This window comes from Neodiprion pinetum, chromosome 5 (assembly GCF_021155775.2).
Source record: "Neodiprion pinetum isolate iyNeoPine1 chromosome 5, iyNeoPine1.2, whole genome shotgun sequence".
Lineage (NCBI taxonomy): Eukaryota > Metazoa > Arthropoda > Insecta > Hymenoptera > Diprionidae > Neodiprion > Neodiprion pinetum.
This window is the reverse complement of record NC_060236.1, coordinates 20,459,066-20,479,899: the sequence shown is the minus strand read 5'-3', so window position 1 is coordinate 20,479,899 and position 20,834 is coordinate 20,459,066. Positions and strand designations below refer to the sequence as shown.

General features: G+C 36.4%; 1 protein-coding gene across 7 annotated transcripts in view; it reads left to right on the top strand.

Annotated features, from left to right (window-relative positions):
- Utx (Utx histone demethylase) overlaps positions 1-19,489 on the top strand; it is a 62,250-nt gene extending 42,761 nt beyond the window's left edge. For all 7 annotated transcript variants that reach the window (XM_046625562.2, XM_046625565.2, XM_069136775.1 and 4 more), the window contains 12 exons: positions 495-623; positions 3,271-3,454; positions 3,697-3,912; positions 4,144-4,305; positions 4,608-4,794; positions 5,412-5,726; positions 7,219-7,621; positions 12,203-12,541; positions 15,024-15,748; positions 17,435-17,690; positions 18,458-18,795; positions 18,878-19,489. In XM_046625562.2, the coding sequence (XP_046481518.1) occupies positions 495-623; positions 3,271-3,454; positions 3,697-3,912; positions 4,144-4,305; positions 4,608-4,794; positions 5,412-5,726; positions 7,219-7,621; positions 12,203-12,541; positions 15,024-15,748; positions 17,435-17,690; positions 18,458-18,795; positions 18,878-19,090 (3,467 nt within the window). In that variant the 3' untranslated portion in view covers positions 19,091-19,489. The remainder of the gene's footprint in view (positions 1-494; positions 624-3,270; positions 3,455-3,696; positions 3,913-4,143; positions 4,306-4,607; positions 4,795-5,411; positions 5,727-7,218; positions 7,622-12,202; positions 12,542-15,023; positions 15,749-17,434; positions 17,691-18,457; positions 18,796-18,877) is intronic.
- Positions 19,490-20,834: the final 1,345 nt, after the last annotated feature.

The following is a 20,834-nucleotide window of genomic DNA, read 5'->3' as shown; positions in this document are numbered from 1 at the left end:
CATTTTCTTAATTCGTATATTAGTTAGTTTTTTTCTGTCATCATTTACTTTGAGTTTTTTTGTCGTGCATCTGTAATAAATTATTCAATGTTAGGAGGCTGAAGTTAGTAACGTTAACGCAACGATACATGATGGAAAAATTTATTATTGTCCAACTTTAGAATGACTTTCAAGGAGTTGGCCTTACAAAATACGACCATTTTTTTTTTGTTTTTGTTTGTTATGGTTTACTAAATTTCAGACAATCCCGTGGTTATAAACATATTGCATCGTTACGGTAACTTTATTAATTTCGACCTTATCGATATATGATGTTTAAAGAATAATTTGATGAGGTAATTGAGCGACTAATTGCAAAATTAAAGAATTATATCTTAAGATAAAAGTCTCTCATACTATATATTTTGATAAATGTTTTTCAGATCATATTTTTTTTTTTCATTTCAATCTAACCGACTTCTAATTTTATCATCGTGATTTGAAATTTGTTGCAGTAAAATTTCACATCGCTCACTTATACGAGGTGCAAGGAAAGTATCGACTAGCCAAAGAGCACTACGAGGGTCTCCTCAAGGAGAAGGCCTTACCCTCGCATTTGCAGGCTGATATATGCCGACAGTTAGGTAAGTCTACCTATTTGTTACATTGTATCTATGTATAATCAAAATTGCACGGTGTTATTCGTCACTTTTATCCCCCACAAGTAGCACCAACAGGGTTCGTACGCACAGGGAAAATCTGGAAAACCGGCAAAACTCGGGGAATTTCTTACAGCAGGGAAAAGTCAGAGAATTTCGAAAATAAGACTGGAATTTTAAGTTTCTTGAAGAAATAAACTCGTTCTTATACGTACGTTACTTGATATCTAACCTTCTTTCGTTTTTTTTCTTACTGAAAATCGCTGGCTGTTGTTTGTAAATTAGTAGTCGGACAGTAAATTAATTACTAGGTAATATAGAAGGTATTAGTATTAATAAGCAAACAAATTTTCATTAATCAGCGGCATATTTCTTGGAAGGTTACTGAAAAAAATCCTATTTCCAGGCTGGTACACCTGGAAAAGTCGGGGAATTTCGGGTTCCAAAAAGCGTACGAACCCTGACCAATATTCGCTCGAGTCTTATTGGCGGGATAGAATATGAGAAAGAATATACAAAGCACTGTAGCAGTAGCTAAAGATAAAAAATATATATCGACCAAATTTGAGATGATATCGTCATGTTTAGGCTTTGATTGAACTACCGTGGAATTCCCTATGCATTCGTGTGGCTGTAACGAGAATATTTCTAGTAAATTTTCTACATTTCGTTCGACTTTTTATCACGCGACGACGAATCTCAGAGCGTCGGAAAAAATAGCAGCAGCGACGAGGCGAAGATAGGTTGAGATAGAGAGTGAACGTGAGAGGTTTAGGGTTTTGTCGACACCGAAGTAGCTGCAGACACGTGTATTGATTTATTCCACGGGGGTGGCCGTGTCGGCGACGGTGGTACAGGGCGCATCAACGAGCCCTTTTCGACTTTGCGATTATCTCTAAGACAAATTTGAAGTTCGGGTATTTTTAAAGTTTTAATTTTAATTCCTTCCCTGATTCGAATCTGCGAATTAGGTATGAATTTTGAACGCAGTGAATTTAATTTCGGTGCAAGCATTGGTAAACGAAATCAAAAAAATTAAAAGAAAATCGAACTAAACAAGGAACTGTGCGTTCGTATTTCGTTTGCTTGTTTTTATATCACTTTTTCCCTGTTTACTAGAACGTCAAGGGTCCAACCGTTTTCAAACTGGAGCGATTCGAAATCTGCGCCAATCAGGATTCACCTATTCGTAATGGTCACGCGTTACCCAACGCGTCGATTAGCGCGGGAACTTCAAATCGCGCTACTTTGAGAAGACGGTTAGACTTTGAAAATTCTAGTAAATCTTACATAAATCCACCGCTAATGAATACGCTCGTTAGCATATAATCACTTCGACCATTTTGGAAAAAAATCTAAGACTGATTTGCTCCGTCAATTTTATTCAAGTCCAACAATTGTCGGTAGTTTTCCGAAGGATTAACAACGCTTGGGGAGATTTTTTTTTTTTCGAGACAATGGCATATACCTTTGGAGGTAACATAATTCATCTTTTTATATGCTCGGGTACAATATATATTGCCAAAGCACAGTTCTCTGCACCTCGGTCTATCGTAAACTTTATTTAGGACTGTAATTTTACATCAAATAAAGTTCATTTGTAGTCACTGACTAAGTGATTGAGTCGATTCTCAGTCAGTCTGTTGGATTCCTGGAAAGTTTTCACTTCACGTAATTTTATTACACTATATTGTATTATTACGGTACTCAAAGTTTCGGCAGTTCGGAATTCCCCGAAATTCTGTTAATCCTGATTTGTCGCGTAAATGATAAAATTGAGCAACTTTGATATCCATCAAACACTATACGAGTAGCGTCAAATCGACATGAGCTTAGTTTCACAAGTTGTCGTGAAAATGTACCTATTATAGAGTTTGTAAATGGAGTTGCTTTCTTTTGTTTTCTCTTTTGCACGAGTCTCGTATATTCAGCCTTTTTTTTTTAACCACAACTATCCGAACTTCTCGCTAATTGAAATGTCACGCGATCCTTACGAAAAGGTGAATCCTGATTTGCATAGACTTAAATCGCCCCAATCTGAAAATCATCCGAACTTCGGTAAATTCACTTTGACTGAATCGACTCGATTTTTCACGGATAATAATACCCCGCTGATCTTTTCTAAAAATTATGTGTTTGATATATTTCTCTAAAGACGATATCAATTCTTAGCTGTATAATTTACCTAAATTTCCACTCTCTAGTCACGTGTGGAAATAGTTATGCTGCACATCGCAAGCAATGTAGTTAAAAGTTGGAAATCGTCTGAGGAATGGAATTTATACCTGTGCAGAAATAATATTTCTCCCTTCCTCGTCTTGAACGAAGCGTACCTTAAATATGGTTCGGTTTATAATATAACTGAGAGCTAGGCGATCTGAGCAGCTGCAGTTCTCCTCTCGTCTTAAACGTAACAGGGTGAAAATTTCAGCTCAAAGTTATACAACACGCGGGTCTTCAAACTGTGGATATAAATTTCAGGATATAGGTATTTCAGTCAGTCAGTTTTGATGTGATTATAAGCAATTTTGTGGCTTTTTCTATTTTCCTGAAGCAAATGAGTAATTAGTTATATAAATTTTATTGGTTTTTGTGATTATTATAATTGTTAAAAATGCGTATTGTATTTCAGGGTGGATGTACCACGTGGTTGACTGTTCGATACTCGGCGTTACCAGACCGCAAAAGCAGACGATAGCGATAAAGTGTCTACAACAATCAATCGAAGCTGAACCAAAGAGTGGTCAGAGTTTGTATCTTTTGGGCAGGTGTTTAGCCGCCTCTGGAAAAGTTCACGACGCTTTTATAGCTTACAGGTAAAAATTTACGAATTCGTTTTACATCCGATTACTACAAATTAAAATAAAAATAGTTTATACATAGATTTATTTTTTTTTAAATTAATATAAATAATAATAATAACGACAATAATGATTGACCGAACAAATGGAGATGATTACATTTGCATTAGATGATCACGAATTCGAATAAAAGTCCCTAGAATATTAGAAAAAAAAATAATAATTAACGAACCAATAAATGGAGGAAACACTTGCAGAAATTCGGTGGAAAAATCTGAGGGCAATGCCGACACTTGGTGCAGCATAGGGGTTCTTTATCAGCAGCAGAATCAGCCTATGGACGCACTTCAGGCTTACATATGCGCTGTACAGTTGGATAAATCACATTCGGCCGCTTGGACCAATCTTGGCATACTTTACGAAAGTGTTAGCCAACCGAAAGACGCCCTTGCTTGTTACGTGAATGCGTCGAGGTAAGAAAAAAAATACACAACTTTCGATTTTGTTTCATACGAATCGCCTTAGTTTTTTTTTTTTTTATTTTATTCATTTTTCAATCCTTCGCATCATTCTGATTTTACTTACATGTAATAATAGAGCAAAAATATTTACGATTATTGAAGACCTTCAATTCTTTTTCAGGGATGAATAATGTTCAGACTGTTTTTGTGATTAATTTTTAATTCGTTTATGGTTATTTTCAGGGGAAACAACAATACACCAAGCGCTGCAGTTCCTCTCACGGGTATTGCTGGTGCGAAGAAGGGCAACGGTGGTGGGACACCAATGAACCCATCGCTCCAACACCGCATAACATTTCTTCAGAATCATTTAAGCCAGGCACCGATGCCTTCCATTGCTACCAAGTGAGTTTAAAACATATTCCACGCGTTCCTCTTGATCCCATTCAAATCAATTTTTAAATCAAGTTGAACAAAAGTCTGATCGAGAAATGTCGTTTCTGTTTGTTTTTCTTTTTTTTCCCTTTTGCTTTGGTCTTTATTCGCCGTACACTTTCCTCTCAACTTTTGAGTGACTTCTTTTTTGTCAGAGATTGAATTCTATTAAAAAGAAACTTTCAGTTTACCTTTCACCTCTCATTATTTCGATTTTCATTTCTTTAATTTAAGTTCGTTTAATTTTGGTTGTTTTTCATCTTGTTCTTCAGAAGGCGGCAGTTGCCATCAATCGAGGAAGCTTGGAATCTACCGATCAGTGCTGAAATGTCAAGTAGGCAACAGCAACAGCAACAAACGCAGAGCGGCGTCGGTTACAAGTATAATTCGGCACCGCCGGGTCCTCCGCCTCCGTATCCTCAAGGACAGGGGCAGAATATCAACACAAAACGATTCAAAGTAAAATTTTACTACTCAAATTATTATTCTTGCAATTTTTCCACTGTATCTGTTGTGGGGAAATTTATTTTTCAGCGCGCTGTTTTTTCATATCAATAACTATTCCTTTCGAATTTTGAAATTTCGAGTTCTGTCCGATGAATACCGAGAGTGAAAGGGCAGTTCAAAATCACAAAAAGTGATCGAAAGTTAGGGAAAATAAAAAATCCAGTTACTTTTTACAAATTAAGATTTTATCATTAGCGTTAAATTTGTCGTAAGAAAAAGAAGAAATTTTGATGCTCAAAAAACTGAAGTATCTGAACGATCGAGTTAAATTTAAAATCGAACGTATTGTTTCCACTCTAAATGTCTAAACCTAGAACGAAAGTAAACTTATATTGATTATTTAAATAAAATATAATCCGATAGCAGTTTAAAATCCTGAGAAATCTCAATTTTCAAACCTAAATACCCAAAGAAAATGTAATGTTCGTTTCAAAGCTAGGAAGCCAGGCACAACCTAAAATTGTATGAAATTTTACTAGTTCTACGTTTTTTCCTTCTCGAAAATGTGAAATCACAAAAACGCAACGATCCAATAATCTGCAAATACTGAAATTGCTTTTCCATCGTAGCCTGGAGAAGAGCCGATATCTCCAGCAGCTCAGCAGCGACCGCCTCCGTTTTACCTATCTTCGCAGCAACTTCAGATGCTTCATTTCCTCCAACAAAATCACGGTAGCCTAACGCCTCAGCAGCAGGGTTTGCTAGCCCAGTTGCAACACTCGTACAGAGCAATGCAGCAGCATCAACAACACTGCAGACTGCAACAGCAGCAGGCTGCACAGCGCGGACTAAGACCTGGACAACCCGGTTATCCGACGGTTTACGCTCACGCGCTGCCCGGTCAGCCCGGGGTTGTCAAAAATTACGGAATCCCACAGCAGCCGGTAAGCTTTCCGATTTTTAAAAATTAATTATACTGGCAGAATTTGTGGAAATTTCTGATTGGCAATTTAAGAGAGGGCAAATTCGCCTGCATTTAAACAATTCAGGGTACATTTTACCGATCGAAAACTTTCTTTTTTTTTTTCATTCTTCACGATCAATCGATTTCCATAGTCTCTCCAATGATTTACTCCATGAATTAACCTGGTCTTTTTTCTTCAATTGTTTTTTTAAACATTCCGAACATTCTGTATTATTGTTGGACAAGTTTGAATTATTTCAATAAGGGCCTATCTATAAACGATGTAGCTAGTTTAAGGGGGGAGGGGTTTTGATGAAAGACTATGCTAGGCTAGATGGGGGGATTTTAGTCTGCGATACGTGGATTTATAATTGATAGATTGTAATTCATTTTCTCGAGCGCAATATTATCTCTATTGCAGTCACGGGTTTCAATGACGTGCCTTCGTAATAGGTACACTTGAAACTCAGCTTGATTATCACAAAAAAGCTGAAAAAAATTTTTTTTTTCTGTTAATAATGATTTGGATGCCTGGTTAGTCTTCGCTAATAGTTTCTTGGGATGTCTTACAACAATAAACGTAAAAAAAAATGACTTGTTTATCATTTTTTTGAACTACGTGCCTTTCGGGGGGGATCTAGGAAATATCCACCAAAAACGACATGGGGGGGGGGGTCCAGCGTGGTGAATAGAGGCACGTAATTTATGAATAGCTCTAATTGTCTGAGAGATTTCAAGAAATTCTAGAGAACATTCTGGAAAGAACTCAGATATTCTTTTGGAACTTCTTTTACTGTTGAAAATCTTCAGGATTCCCAAGGTTTAGCCTTCATGGATGTTTCTGTCCTACGTGCAGTTAAAACCGAAAATCGAAACAATGTTTACAGGAAAATCATAATTTTTCAGAATTTTATTTCATATCGCAGATTTGAAGAAAAGAAAACTGATTTTCGATGTTTCCGCAAAGTTTCTGTCTGTGTGTTCTGAGAAATGTCAGAAATTCACAATTTCAGTAAATTGATGCCTCCGTTTCTGTAACAGATGACAAGATTCCAGTCTTATGATTCAGGTTTTAGTGTATTAATCATAGGCTACAGAGGATTGTTGCGTAGAAAGAAATAATCATCGATTTCAAAGAAATCACGACAAAGTATTCAATCACAGAGTTATTTTTAAAAAAAAAGAACACACATGTTTGTTTAAAAACTATTTTTTTTATAAAAATTTTTTCAATCCGCGTAATGAATACATTTTGTAACACGTCGAAATGATCAAATTACAATTTAGCTGCCAAACTTTGATTTCTTTGATCAAAATGAAGTTTACGTAAGGCCACGTGACTCAAAATCAGACAAATAACGAACATGGAATCTCGGAGAAACGTTCAAACCCTTGCCTGAATTAGTTACCAAGTTCGCATTGTCCCAGTACTTGAATTTCCTCCAACTTGGGACAATTTGAAAAACTTTCAGCAAGGAGGAACGGTCGCTCTTCAGACCGGTTTCTCGGATTCTAACATCGGTTACAATGCGGCGGCAACTGGAAACGCTCAACAATCACCAGGCATGCCTTATAAATCAGCCTCAGACCCGAATTACCCTCAACGCCAGGTTCCAGGCAGCGGGCAGTTCAACCAGTATCAGTCTAATCAGTACGCAGCTCAGGGTTACACTCAGATATCGTCAACGACTAACAGTTATCCCGAGGGATCGGCAGGGAACAAGGATCTCGGTGTCACAGATCAGGAACTCCAGGCTCTTCTCTCTCAGAAAGATATTGCCACTTCTCTGGCTGAGGATCTTCTAAAACACTTTGGTTCTGAAGATCTCGACGTGAAGGAGGATCCAAATACGATCACGAACCACGGCACACCCGGTAAGTGTTACCATTTGATTTGGACTTTTTTTTTTTGCTAAGTTACAGGTTTCTCTCAATTTTAATGGTAACGCAACGGGATGATTTCTACGCGCACTTAATGTATTTGAATGAAGCGCTTCTATCCGAAACTGAGAAACCACTCCATTGGGTGTCCATCTTTGGGAGTCGTTTTCACCTCTTTAAACCGTTTTCCGCCGGTAGAAAAGAATTTGGTGTCTTTCAGTTTTCAATGTTCTACAACATACAAGAGTTGCACCGAAATAGAACCGTTATTAGCCACACTTGAAATTTTATTTGGGCTTGAAGTTGGTTTTCGGAGCTCTTTAGATATTAAATTTTATTTTTTTGTGTCTGATCTAACTCCATTTTTGTTCACAATCCGTCTGGGTAGTCAATAAGCTGAATTTTATGTACATTATATCAAGTACCATTAAACGCTATTTATATTTTTATACAATAATTACATTTTTATCAATTCAGTTTATTATTGGACAGTTATAAATCAATTTAAATTATCATTGAAGATAAAACTCATACTTCTTAAATCTTGATGCACTTGATGATTGTTGTAGTAGTTTTATAGCAAGACGATTTGGATGTTGGTATAATCTATCTTTGTATCTTTGAGAGAAAGTTTGCACTTCTTGTTTGACTGTTGATATGTTCGTCTCTTTCCGTAATATCTCATTCGATACAAACCACGGCGCGTTCAATAAGTTTCTCAGAGTGTTGTTACGGAATCGGTCGATTATTTTTATATTTGAGTTAGCGGCAGTTCCCCACAGTTGGATACCGTAGATCCACACTGGTTTAATTATGGTTCTGTACAGTATTATCTTGTTTTCAGTAAAGAGTTTAGATTCTTTTCCTAACAACCAGTAGATATTTATAATCTTGAGGCTAAGTTGTTTTTGTTTTGTTCAGATATGTTCTCGCCATGTTAGGCGCCGATCTAGATGCATCCCAAGGTATTTTGCTTTATTTGATTGCGGTATGGGTTGGTCGTTTAAGTATACTGCAGGACATGTATCTTTTCGTAAAGTAAAGGTTACCTGCTTTGATTTGTTTTCATTGACAGCTACTCTTCAGACTTCATACCATTGTTGTACTTTTAGTAAATACTTTTGAAAACGAAAGGAAGCAATCGCTGCACTTATGTGGGATGCCAGTATAGCAGTATCATCGGCATAAGTCGTATTTGTTATTCCTTCCATAGTAGGTATGTCGGCAGTGTAGATTAAATACAAGGTCGGACCCAGTACGCTTCCTTGAGGAACATCAGCATTTATTGGATAAAGTTTTGTTATCTCGTTTTTTATTTTTACCTGGAAAGTTCTATTGTTTAAATACAATCGTAGTAGATAATATAAATTATTGGGCAACATTTTTCTAACTCTAAGTAATAAACCCTCGTGCCATACCTAGTAGGCATAGGTAGTAGACTTATCGGCCTGTACAATGTAACGATCTCTGGAGCTTTGCCAGGTTTAGCAATTAGGATTATTTGTGCAACTTTCCATTGGGTAGGGAAATAACATAATCGTACAATTGCATTTATTAGAATGGTGATGAAACGTATTGCCTTAGGCGGGAGTTCTTTGATCATTTTAACACTAATGCTGTCGTAACCAGGAGATTTTCTATTTTTGAGCTTTTTGACTATGTTAATTACTTCTTTGATTTTGCTCTTTTGGTCTGCTATTTGATTTATTTGCATATCCTTGATTATGTATAGTTCTTCTTCTTTTGTGATTTGACGGGCTAGCGTGTTAAAAACGTTTTGAAGGTGTTTAGCAAAGGTTTCAGCTTTTTCTGCATCCTTTCTTGCCCAATTTCCATAGTTCGTTTTTATCGGAGGAACAAACTGCTGTGGACGATTTATTGTTTCGTTGCTTTCCAAAGTGAGTAGTCAGTAGTCTCAGCGACTGTCACCTTTTCCAAGGAATTACGGATGCCCTCATTTTTGTCTTCTAACAGGTACTTTTTAAGTTTTTTGGTCGCTTTGTTTAGTTTAGTTTTATCCAGATCAGATCTACTCCTCAGCCAGATATTCCTCAACTTTCTTTTTAGTTTTATTTTTCTGAGAATACTTTTCAAACCATTTAATTTTGTAGTTTGCTGTTCAATTGGGGGTGTTGCTAGTTTTATGGATTCGTGTAATTTTATGTTAAATTGTTCAATCAAATTTTCTATGTCTTCCAAAGTTCGGATGGGTATATTAAACGTCATTGTGTCCTCTAAGATTGCTCTGTAATTTTCCCAATTAGTTTTTTTATTGTGTAGAAAATGCTTATTTTGTACTCTTTTGATTTGAGAAGCCGATTTAATTATTACCGGTGAGCGATCCGAAGTTAGATCGAAACGAGATTCTGCAATGAAGCGACTTGTATTTATACCTTTCACAACTGCAAAGTTAATTAAATCAAGCATCTTACTTGTGTCTGAAGGCCAATAGGTAGGCTCTCCCGTAGATAATGCCATGAGATTACCAGCTTTCATAGATGAGTACAATTGTCTGCCTTTGAGGTTTGGATTTAATGACTTGGATTTTCACCAGGGGTGTTTCGCTTTATAGTCTCCGTGTGCTAGGAAACGATTTCATAGCCTTTCGAAAAATTTAGTAAATTTGTCTTTGCTGATCTCATATTTTGGCGGTCAATATACAGCAGAGATAATAATAGGTCCGTTCCTATCCTCTTTCGTAACGTTAGCAGCTTATAGGAAATCTTCACAATAATTTTCATTTTCGTAGCGTTTAATCTTTTTTTTTTATTGTTACAGCTGTACCGCCGTGCGCTTTCCCTTTTGTATGATTTGCAGAATATACTGAATAATATGGAATTTTGGAGTAGTTTTTCTGTGCGTAGTGAGTTTTCGATATTAAGACTATATCGATATCATGTTTTATTATAAATGTTTTTGTTTCCAGTCTTCTTTGAGCTAAGCCGTTTGCATTCCATAAGGCTATTTTGATTTCTTCACACATTTTATTTTGTTTATCAGTGTGGTGAGGAGGTTTAAACATGGTATCCATTCTAATCATCAGCTAACTCATCATTTCTTCCAGGTACTTTTGTTTTTTGCAGTTGAGAGCTCTTGAGCCTGTGTTTGTTTTGATTCTTGAGTTTTGTAAATATTGTCGTTTACTGCCTGAGCATAAGAGAGGTTTGGGCCGACGGTATTATCTTGAATTTGGAAATTATCAGTTCTATTGTCAGTATTTTCATTTAGATGTCTTGCTCTTAATGTTGGAAACATTTTTTTTTTTTGCCCTCGCATTCGTACCTCGCATTCTCTATATCTTGCCGAGTGGTTCCCGTCACAATTTGCGCATTTCACTTGCTTTATTATTTTTTTTTTTTTTGTCGGGCAGTCTGTTGTCAGATTTTTTTTGCGCATTTCACGCAGACAGGACTCTTGAAATAGAAGTTTCTAGTGAGACCATATTTCCGACACTTCATACACTGTCTTATTTTGCTCTTTGTTCTCGGAGGTTCGAAACGCACGATTAGGTGAAGTAATTTATTAATCTCATATATTTTTTTCTTATTTCTTATCTTTTGTTTCTAATTCAACAAAGAATAGTGGCAATGGCTTTTTTTTTATACTTTGCCTTATGTTTGTGATTTTGAACACCTTGTAATCATCCTTTTCAATTTCACCTTCTACTTCATCAGTGTCTATTAACGGGTGCATATTTCTTAGCCCTGCTTTGTAAGTTTTGTCCTGTTTTCTTTTTGATAGGTGTAAAAGTCAGTATTTCTCTTCTTTAATTCTTCGACGATAGGTAGATATTTTTCACTGAGGTGCGGTTGAATTTAGACTTCATTATTTGCGAGGCTTTTTAAGGAGTAACTGTCTTTTGCTATATTATCAAGAATAGTTTTTAGAGAGCATATATTATAGACACCATTTACGAAAATTGGCAGTGATTTTTGCACTTCGACTTTATTTGTTTTATTTTCGGTTTCAACGGCTTTGTTGTTTCCAGCCAAATTTTCAGTCTCTTGAGTTTCTTCAAGCGCTTGAAACTTGTTATTGGTGTAATCCTTGATCCATGTTTGTCTCTTCTTTAGTTAATTATGGTCTTCGAGGCTGCTTTTGTTTCTTTTTCTATTCCCTAGATTCCAGGTTTTTACATTTGACGGTTTAGAAAATTCAGTGTTTTCTGCAGCATTTTCCTGTGGCTGTGTAATCACAGATTTATTTATAAGCAAGGCCATAATGGCCAAGCCTTTTGTTAGTGTGTTTTTCACTCTCTCACTATCTTGTAATATTACGAGTTTATATACAACATAACAACAGTTCAATACAAGGTGCGTGCTTTGTTTTTGCACTCAGTAAGATGTTCAGGTAAACACATCTAAACCTGGCCAACACTCAAGCGAGACTCAAATGTTATTTAACGCGAAAGAAAATTACAGAAAAAGTTGCTGAAGTAAAGTTAGGCAAGAGAAAGAACCGGTAGAAAAAAAAGCAATTTCATATAATACTTGTTATTTTTTCCAGGTATGTTATCAGGTAATTGAATTTTATTTATATTCATGTGTCTCTTTTGTTTTTTGTTGTCAATATTAGGGACGCTGAGTTCTGGACCATTTTCACCGTCAAATATAGACGAAGCGACGAGTGAAAAGGTGAAAGACATAAAGGTAGAAAAATTGGACGATTCTCATCCGCCGGCGTCGGCAATGGCATCCTCGAGACCAGAAGGTCATTTAGCAAAGCGCTATAGAAAATCATCGCCAACAGTAGAAACGATAAAATGCGAGGCCACTTCGAGCACCAGTAAAATTGAACCTCACGTCAGGGTCGAACCCGTCCTCAAACTTGAAAGCCTCTGTGAAACCCAACCTGAGAACGAACTTAGCATAGATATGGACGCGAGATCTATCCTGGATAGTTCCATCGGTCAAGGTGAGTTTAAAGGACATTGCTTGTTTCCATTTCTTCCTTTTTCTTCTTTTCTTCACCTCATACCTATATCGTCTTCTATTGTTTTGTTAAATTAATTTAATTTTGCTGACCGCTTTTTGTTATTCCGTTCATTTTCAGCTTTGTTTTTTTATTTCTTGTTTTTTTTTTTTTTTATGCCTTCTACACGTATTAGTATCTTATTCTGCAAGTTTCTCTCATTTTACCATGTATTTTTTTTTTTTTCTTTTTTTCCTTGTCTTTTCCTTGAGTGGGAATCAACGTGTAGAAGGTTCAAAAAATTGAAGGTTCGCAAAACTTGAACAAGAATATAACAAGTATTTAAGTATTCAATAATGTCCCCTTGATAAAAAAAAAATCGTGTTTAGGCGACCAATTTGTAGAAAACAATCTTTTACATGAAATGAGCCATGGTAAAGGAAAATCGAACAAATTACCGAAACTTTAAACAGTTTTGCATCGATTTTAAACAAAGGAGCAATATCTGAGGTTTCTTCCATATATTTCCAATGTAATTTTCAAAATTTGTATTACTAGGGGCTTCGTCCCTGCGCGCTTCGCGCGCCAACCCCATCTCGGCGCTACGCGCCTCGGGCACTCGGCGCTGCGCGCCTCACTATTTCCTTACGCATTGTCAAGTAGACAAGCGAATTCCTTCATGTTGATTTGATGACAGGTCTGCACTTGCTGTCCACTTCAATTCCTTCTGTGCTTACGTTTCTTTTTTTCATCAATCTAAGCTTCCATTCGTTGGTTGAAAATTGGTGTTCCTTCTCTACTGATATCGATCTATCTCCTTGACTTGCTGAATTATTTTTGCTACCGCTCTGCCCGTTATTCTCCAAAATCATCTTCTTTATATTATTTTTTTCTCTATATTTGTGTTGCTGTTCACTCCGCAAAACACCCCTTTCTCTTGTGGTTAACATAGATCCTGGTCGTCCTCTTGCCTGGTTATAGGAATATTTGTTTATTATTATTCTCTGGCTTATTTGGTTATTCACACTTACAATTTTATTTTCCTTTTTCTTTTGTGATACGTCCGACCATCCACTGTCTCCATCGCCTTGTCTGCTGGTTGAAACTCCTCCTTTCTGTTCGTTGGTTGAAAAGCCAGTATGATATTTTTTGTTCGCTTCCCTATATTTTCGCTGCTGTCCTCGTCGTCTAATTTTTCGCTCCTCTATGTCCATCACATTGGTTGGTCGTCCTCTTGATTTATTTTCCAAATCAATAATCACAATCGATTCTTCTAATTCTTCGACACCCTTCGTTGAATTATTTTTACTACCGCTCTGCCGGTTATTCTCCAAAATCACCTTCTTTGTATTATTTTTTTTCTCTATATTTGCGTTGCTGTTCATTCCGCAAAACACCTCTTTCTCTTGTAGTCAACATCGATCCTGGTCGTCCTCTTACCTGGTTATACGAATATTTGATGGATATTATTCAATAGCTTATTTGGGTCTTCGCACTTACAATTTTATTTTCCTCTTTCTTTTGTGATACTTCCGACCATCCACCATCTTCATCGCCTTATCTGCTGCTTGAAACTCCTCCTTTCTCCATTGTCATCGTAAATCCGGGCTGTCCTTTTGCCTGTTTGGTGATATATTTAGATTTACTATTATTTGATTGTTACTTTTCATACTTATTACTCACTATCTGAATTTTATTTTGGTTCTGCAAGACATCAAAGTGTCCACTGTCTCCGTCGCCGGTGAAGAGTAGCGAGAATTGTGTTTCATTTTGTGATCCGATCCGGTGTAGATGAATTTGTTCTTCGCGATACACGATTAAACATATCTTAAAAATGTCCGCAGCTGTAGCTAATTTTGCTTCGCCCTCGTATATTCCATTTTTATTCATATGTGATTTGTAATCACCAGGTGACCTAAACACAGCACGGTTTGACTCATTACCTGTAATAAAACCCGCAAATGTAGACCAATTATCCACTATATTTGAAACGATACTCAGTCTCACCTCTGCATGTCGATCTTGAGTGCCGTATACACAATACGCCAACGCGCGAAAAAGACAATTCCCGTCGGGAATCATCTTGATAATTTTCGTTTGCATGTTCATTTTTTGCGCGTCAGAAACAGATACCTATAAAGATATTTGTCAAAGACTGTCATAAACAGCCGATGACAGCTGTCAAAGGGTTTGCTAGATGCTTTTTGTTTTGTTTTCGGGATCTCACCCCACCGCCAACTTCATGCGTATACTATTGTTATTATACTCTTTTTTATACTATTGTTATTATAGTCTCCTTTTTACTATTGTTATTATAATCTTTTTCTACCTGTTCATTTGTTTGAAACTTTTTTATTAGATAGAGAGATTAAAGAGATCTTCGAATAATTTGAAAATTTAATAATATGAAAAATAAATAACCAATTTCAAGTATATCCTCGTTTTCTCCTAATTACTGGAACTAACTTCAAAAATATCTTCTTAGGTCTGAAAGGCGTTCCCAATTGCTCGATACTCAGTGACAAATCGTCACCACCGGCGCCTCCGGATCCGCCGACACAGCGTCTAACCAGAGAACAGTTGTTGCCACCGACGCCAAGTGTTTACCTGGAGAACAAAAAGGATGCGTTCGGCCCGCAGCTCCAAGAGTTCTGTCTGAAACACCCAATAGCTGTGATCCGAGGGCTTGCTGCTGCCCTGAAACTGGACCTCGGCCTCTTCTCAACAAAGACGCTAGTCGAGGCAAATCCTGACCACGGGATCGAAGTCAGGACGCAGCTACAACAAACGAGCGATGAGAACTGGGATCCGGTCATGTCACGGAAGGTTTGGGGCTGCATAAGCCACCGAAGCCACACGACAATAGCGAAATATGCGCAATATCAGGCCTCCAGTTTTCAGGACAGCCTGAAGGAGGAGAGGGAGAAATCGCAGGGCGTTCACACCGCCAATTTATCCGATTCCGACTCTAAGGACAGTACCGGTGTCGTCAGAAGGAAAAAAAACGTTTTTGGATTGATGGGAAAACCAGGATCCAAAATGCTCAGGTTCGGCACCAACGTCGATCTTTCCGACGAAAGGAAGTGGCGGATCCAGCTTCACGAACTCATGAAGCTCCCTGCCTTCGCCAGGGTCGTTTCTGCTGGAAATATGCTCAGTCATGTCGGGCATGTCATTCTTGGAATGAACACTGTTCAGCTTTACATGAAGGTGATTATTAATACTCACATCTTCCTACCTTTTTTTAGCACTGCTGTTCATCTTTTTGCGCTTGATATTTTGAAGTAACTTTTAATAGTTGCTTAAAATTTTTCAGCGTCGAAGGTTAGTAAATAAGCTGTTAACTATTTATCAACACTTCGACTTTATGAGGGAGACCCCCTCAAAGCTGTATTTTATTTACAGAAAAAAAAAAAAAAAGAAAAAACCAACCCAAACAGCACAAAACTTAAACTCGTCACAAAGAGACATCTAAAAGATATCTTATGCGCCATTTTTGAGTCCCGAAAAGATATCCTTGTGTACAAAAGATATGTTCATACCTGAAAGATGTCCTTGGAGCCTTATAGACGTCAGAAAATGGTGCATAAGACATCCGTTTTGATGATTTTAAGTTTTGTGCTGTTTGTTGGTAGTTTGTAATACATATAAGCAAAGAAAAAAAAAATCAAGAACCGCTCATGTCCAGGTCAATAGTCAACGGTTAACTATAATGACAGTTAGTTTGTGAAGAGCCTCAAACTTTTTGCAATGTAACAACATATACCTAATATTAAAAATCTTACCAAAAAAGGAAGGGGCAGCAATATTCACTTGTCATTGCAATACTGAAATTGGACAGTTTCTTAGAAATGTGAGAAAGCGTAAGTGTTGTACCCAATAATTGCCGGCTGATTAACGACGGGAAAGAGAAACATAAACTGAAGAGAGAGAAGCAACTCAATCAGACACAATATGTAAAACATGATGTCAAATGTCATGGCACCAGCAAGAGGCTAACTATCGATACCATTAATTAGACAAACTACTATGAGAAGGATCACTCCATAAATCTTAGATTCACAGTGTTGTTATGACTCACAATATTACACATTTTCAAAATAAGCATTTTCCTGTATTTCTTTTCATGGCAAATGATATCAACATTGTGAAATTAAAACCATGATAAAACTTTAGTCTATGTCCTGTCAAGGTTGTTTATTTTTCTGGATCCGCGAAAATATGGCGTTGATGTTCATTAATTCTAGTTTTTGGAAGCCTACTAGTTTGACCAATGTAACATTTTAGCCTTTAAACAGTTGACACGGATATTGATAGCCTTTAACCTCTCAGTGGGTTTAATCAGGTATAAGTTTAATTGAATATCAGCTATTAAGTCAAAAATACGGATATTCTATAACTGAATAGTATGTTTAAAAACTTGATAGTGGATCGGATATGGGGGCGTGATTGGGTAATGTAGTGTCGAGAACTGGGCTGTATCGACAGATGGCTTTAGGTCAATTATGCGAGCCGAAAAGTACAGACAGCATAGTGCAAGCTGTGCAACCTTAGTTTCGTCACATGGAATTATTATACTACAAGAAATACGAATGAATAGATCTTTTAAAATTAAATTAAGGCTCGCATACTGCATTTTATCACCACCAGATGTCCCAGTGCTGTGAACGTTGTATTCAAAGATAACAATCAAGTGTTTTCTACCCATTTTCTACCCATTCAAAATATATTTTGCATGATGACGAAACCTTGAAAGTTTTTCCTATTTTTGTTTATCGAAGTTCTGTGAAACATGATCGGTTACTACTTTATTATTGATGCTTTTATCCCTTTGTTTAAATACTTTGAAAAGTTTAAGTGGACAATCCTTGGAGTTTTCATAATTTGTTAATTCAGGTGCCGGGAAGTCGAACGCCGGGTCATCAAGAGAACAACAACTTTTGTTCGATCAACATAAACATTGGTCCAGGTGACTGTGAGTGGTTTGCAGTACCGGATGCGTATTGGGGTGTAATATGCACTCTCTGCGAAAGAAATAACATCAATTATTTGCACGGGAGCTGGTGGCCTTCTCTGGAAGATCTTCAAGAAGAAAATATCCCTGTTTATCGGTTCTTGCAGAGACCTGGCGACCTCGTTTGGGTCAATGCCGGTTAGTACCGACACCTTAGCATAATTTATGGTTTCATTCAACTATTTCGAATTGTCTAAAACACCTCAAATATGGTTTCGATAGATTCAGAACGGCTGAAACTAGTCTTTGAACCCGTTTAAAAGTGTTTTCAACAGTTCATAAAGTTTCTTTGTCATTTTAGATACTCTTTTAACTTTGTTGAGCAGGCTTTTCATGTGTTTGAAACAAATTTTCACCATGTCAATAGTATTTTCGACCATTCTCAAAGAGTTTGTAACTGTTTGCCGAGAGTTTTCAACTGTTTACTAATGTTTTCAACCATTTATAAGTGTTTCCAATCGCCTACCATGTTTTTGAACCCTCGAAAAAGAATTTTTATTATTGTATCAATTATTCGAATACAGTTTTTACGTGTTCAAAGGTATTTCTTACCATTCCAATAATATTTTTGCAACGATTTAAGAAGAGTTTGTCGAAGTCTGGAGAGACTTTTCAAATCTTTAAGAGAGATTCAGTCCGTTGAAAACAGTTTTTTGATCTCGTATAAAAAGATTTTCATCCCACTGAGCGATGTTTGTTGCTATTACTAACTGACGAACATAAATTTTGTGTCCGGTGGAGAATTACCTCCCAACATGCTTTGAATATAAGGAAGTTCACATTTTCCTTTTAAATTTCTGGGAATTCCTGTCATGACATAAATCAGAAATGTCAATCAGTTTCAGTTACTTGAAACCATTCTCTTTATTATATGCATAATGTTCTATTTTCATTTATTCATTCAGGATGTGTTCATTGGGTCCAAGCGGTCGGCTGGTGCAACAACATCGCTTGGAACGTCGGTCCTCTCACACCGCGCCAATATCAGCTAGCGATCGAGAGATATGAGTGGAACAAGCTTCAGTCATTCAAGTCCATAGTTCCCATGGTTCATTTGTCATGGAACTTGGCAAGGAATATCAAAGTCTCGGAACGCCGACTGTTTGAGCTTATAAAAAAATGCCTTCTCAAAACGATGAGGCAGTGCTACTTGATACTGGAATTCGTAAGGAGCAAAGGCGTTGAGGTCAGGTTTCACGGCAGAGGGAAAAACGAGGCGTCTCATTATTGCGGACAGTGCGAGGTAAGTTTCACTTCTCTGCAAATTTTTTCGTCATTTATTTTTCATCTTGTCCCTCAATGACACGCAAAACCATTGATTACAGATCGAAGTATTCAACATACTCTTCATCCGTGAGCAAGAAAAAAGGCACGTAGTCCACTGCATGGACTGCGCGCGTAAACAGGCGCCTTCACTGGAAGGTTTCGTGTGTCTAGAAGAATACAGAATGTCTGATCTGATGGCGGTTTACGACAATTTCATCCTCCATCCTTCGCCATCAGCGGCAACATCTGTTTCGACGAGTCAATCCTCTTGAGGTTACACTCAGCGCAGGTACTTGGATTACCTGGACACGCTGCAGTATTAGTGCCGCCGCGCCCCCCTCTGTTCTTTGTTTTATCTTTATCACGTCTATTCTTTTATGTTGTTTATCAATTTTTTTTCAATATATTTATATATGCGTCTTATTTTAGTAAGCGCGTCGAATTGTAGATTAATGAATTCTGTCGATCGACAGTAAAAAGGACGATTAGGTGTACAAAAATAATAATGAAACGAAACGCAAACCACTTCTGTAAATGTGTGAAAGAAGAGAAAGTGATCTTCAACAAAGTTATTGCGAAGTAAGTAACATTAGGACTAGAAAAAAAAAAAAAAAATTTACATTAAACTCAGAAATGAACGAACGACTATTCGTCGGATAGAGTGACGCAACCACGTTAAAATAGTATATGTGTAATGAAATTATCACAGAAGAGAGGTGTGTCTGATCGTATTGTTGATATTATTACTATTACCATTATTATTATTATCATATTATTATTATTATTATTATTATTGTTGTTGTTGTTGTTGTTGTTGTTATTATTATCACTATCAGTAATAATCACCATCTTCGGGTTTGGGTTTTGAATCATATATAAAAAGATGAGAATAAATTAACAATCTTATTGTGAACATCATTAATTATCGCATATGCTAACTAATTGATACAGTGCCATACACAGGATAATGAAGAATTTAGTTAATTTAAATCAAACTATTGCAATCGCTACGTTTATAATTGTAGGCTGTTTTTTTCAACTAACGAATAGGTAATATGTATATAATTCAGAAGTAGAAAAAAAATTAACATCCGTTTATTATGACGTGTATAAGAACATTAATAATAATGATGATAATAATATAATTTTTCTTTTTTTTTGTTTTTGATCTTTATTTATTTCTATCTCGCACACTCTCTCTCTTTCTCTCTCACTTTCTCTGCTCTCTCTCTCTCTTTGCAGCTCGAAATCTGATAAGATTTGATAATAAGCTAGTCAGCGTTATTATATCAATATCTCGAGACTTTCTTTCTTGTATTATTTATTTTTATTTTACTTGTTATTGTAATTTTTTTCTCCAGTTCTCAAATTTTGTCTTACTACCGAATAAAAAATAAATAAATTTCCACGAAAAGATTGAAAATTGCGAATTATAGAGAATGAAGTACATCGACGAAACAGGAAATCCAACCGGAGTGAAAGCGAAAGAAAGAGAGAAGATACGTGAAAAGTAAAAATTGTACAAATCGCAATCGAAATTGAACGAAAAATAAGAGGAGGAAAAGAATAGGAATAATGAAGAAAAATTAAAATTAAATCTAAAACCTCTATTTTAACGCAAAAAAGAAGAAAAAAATTGTATAAAGGATATGATAATATAGTATAATATTATACATACATATATATACATCGTTCACTGCCAAATTGTGATACAATTTATATATATACATATATTAATACACGAATCCCACCGGGAAAATTTTTTCTTTCCTCTCAACTTTGGATGCTCAGAAAATTGCGATGATAATAAAATAATTGTAAATTGTAATAAAGTTTTTTTATTAATATTATAATTATTATTTTTATCGTTATTATTATTATTGTCAGTATATGATACACATTTTCATTGACCTGTATAGCATAATAATTGATTCAATCGGGCCTCGTCGAAATGACGTATTATGTATGCTTATATCATACGGTCCAATTACAAAATGATTGCAAGAGCATTTTTAA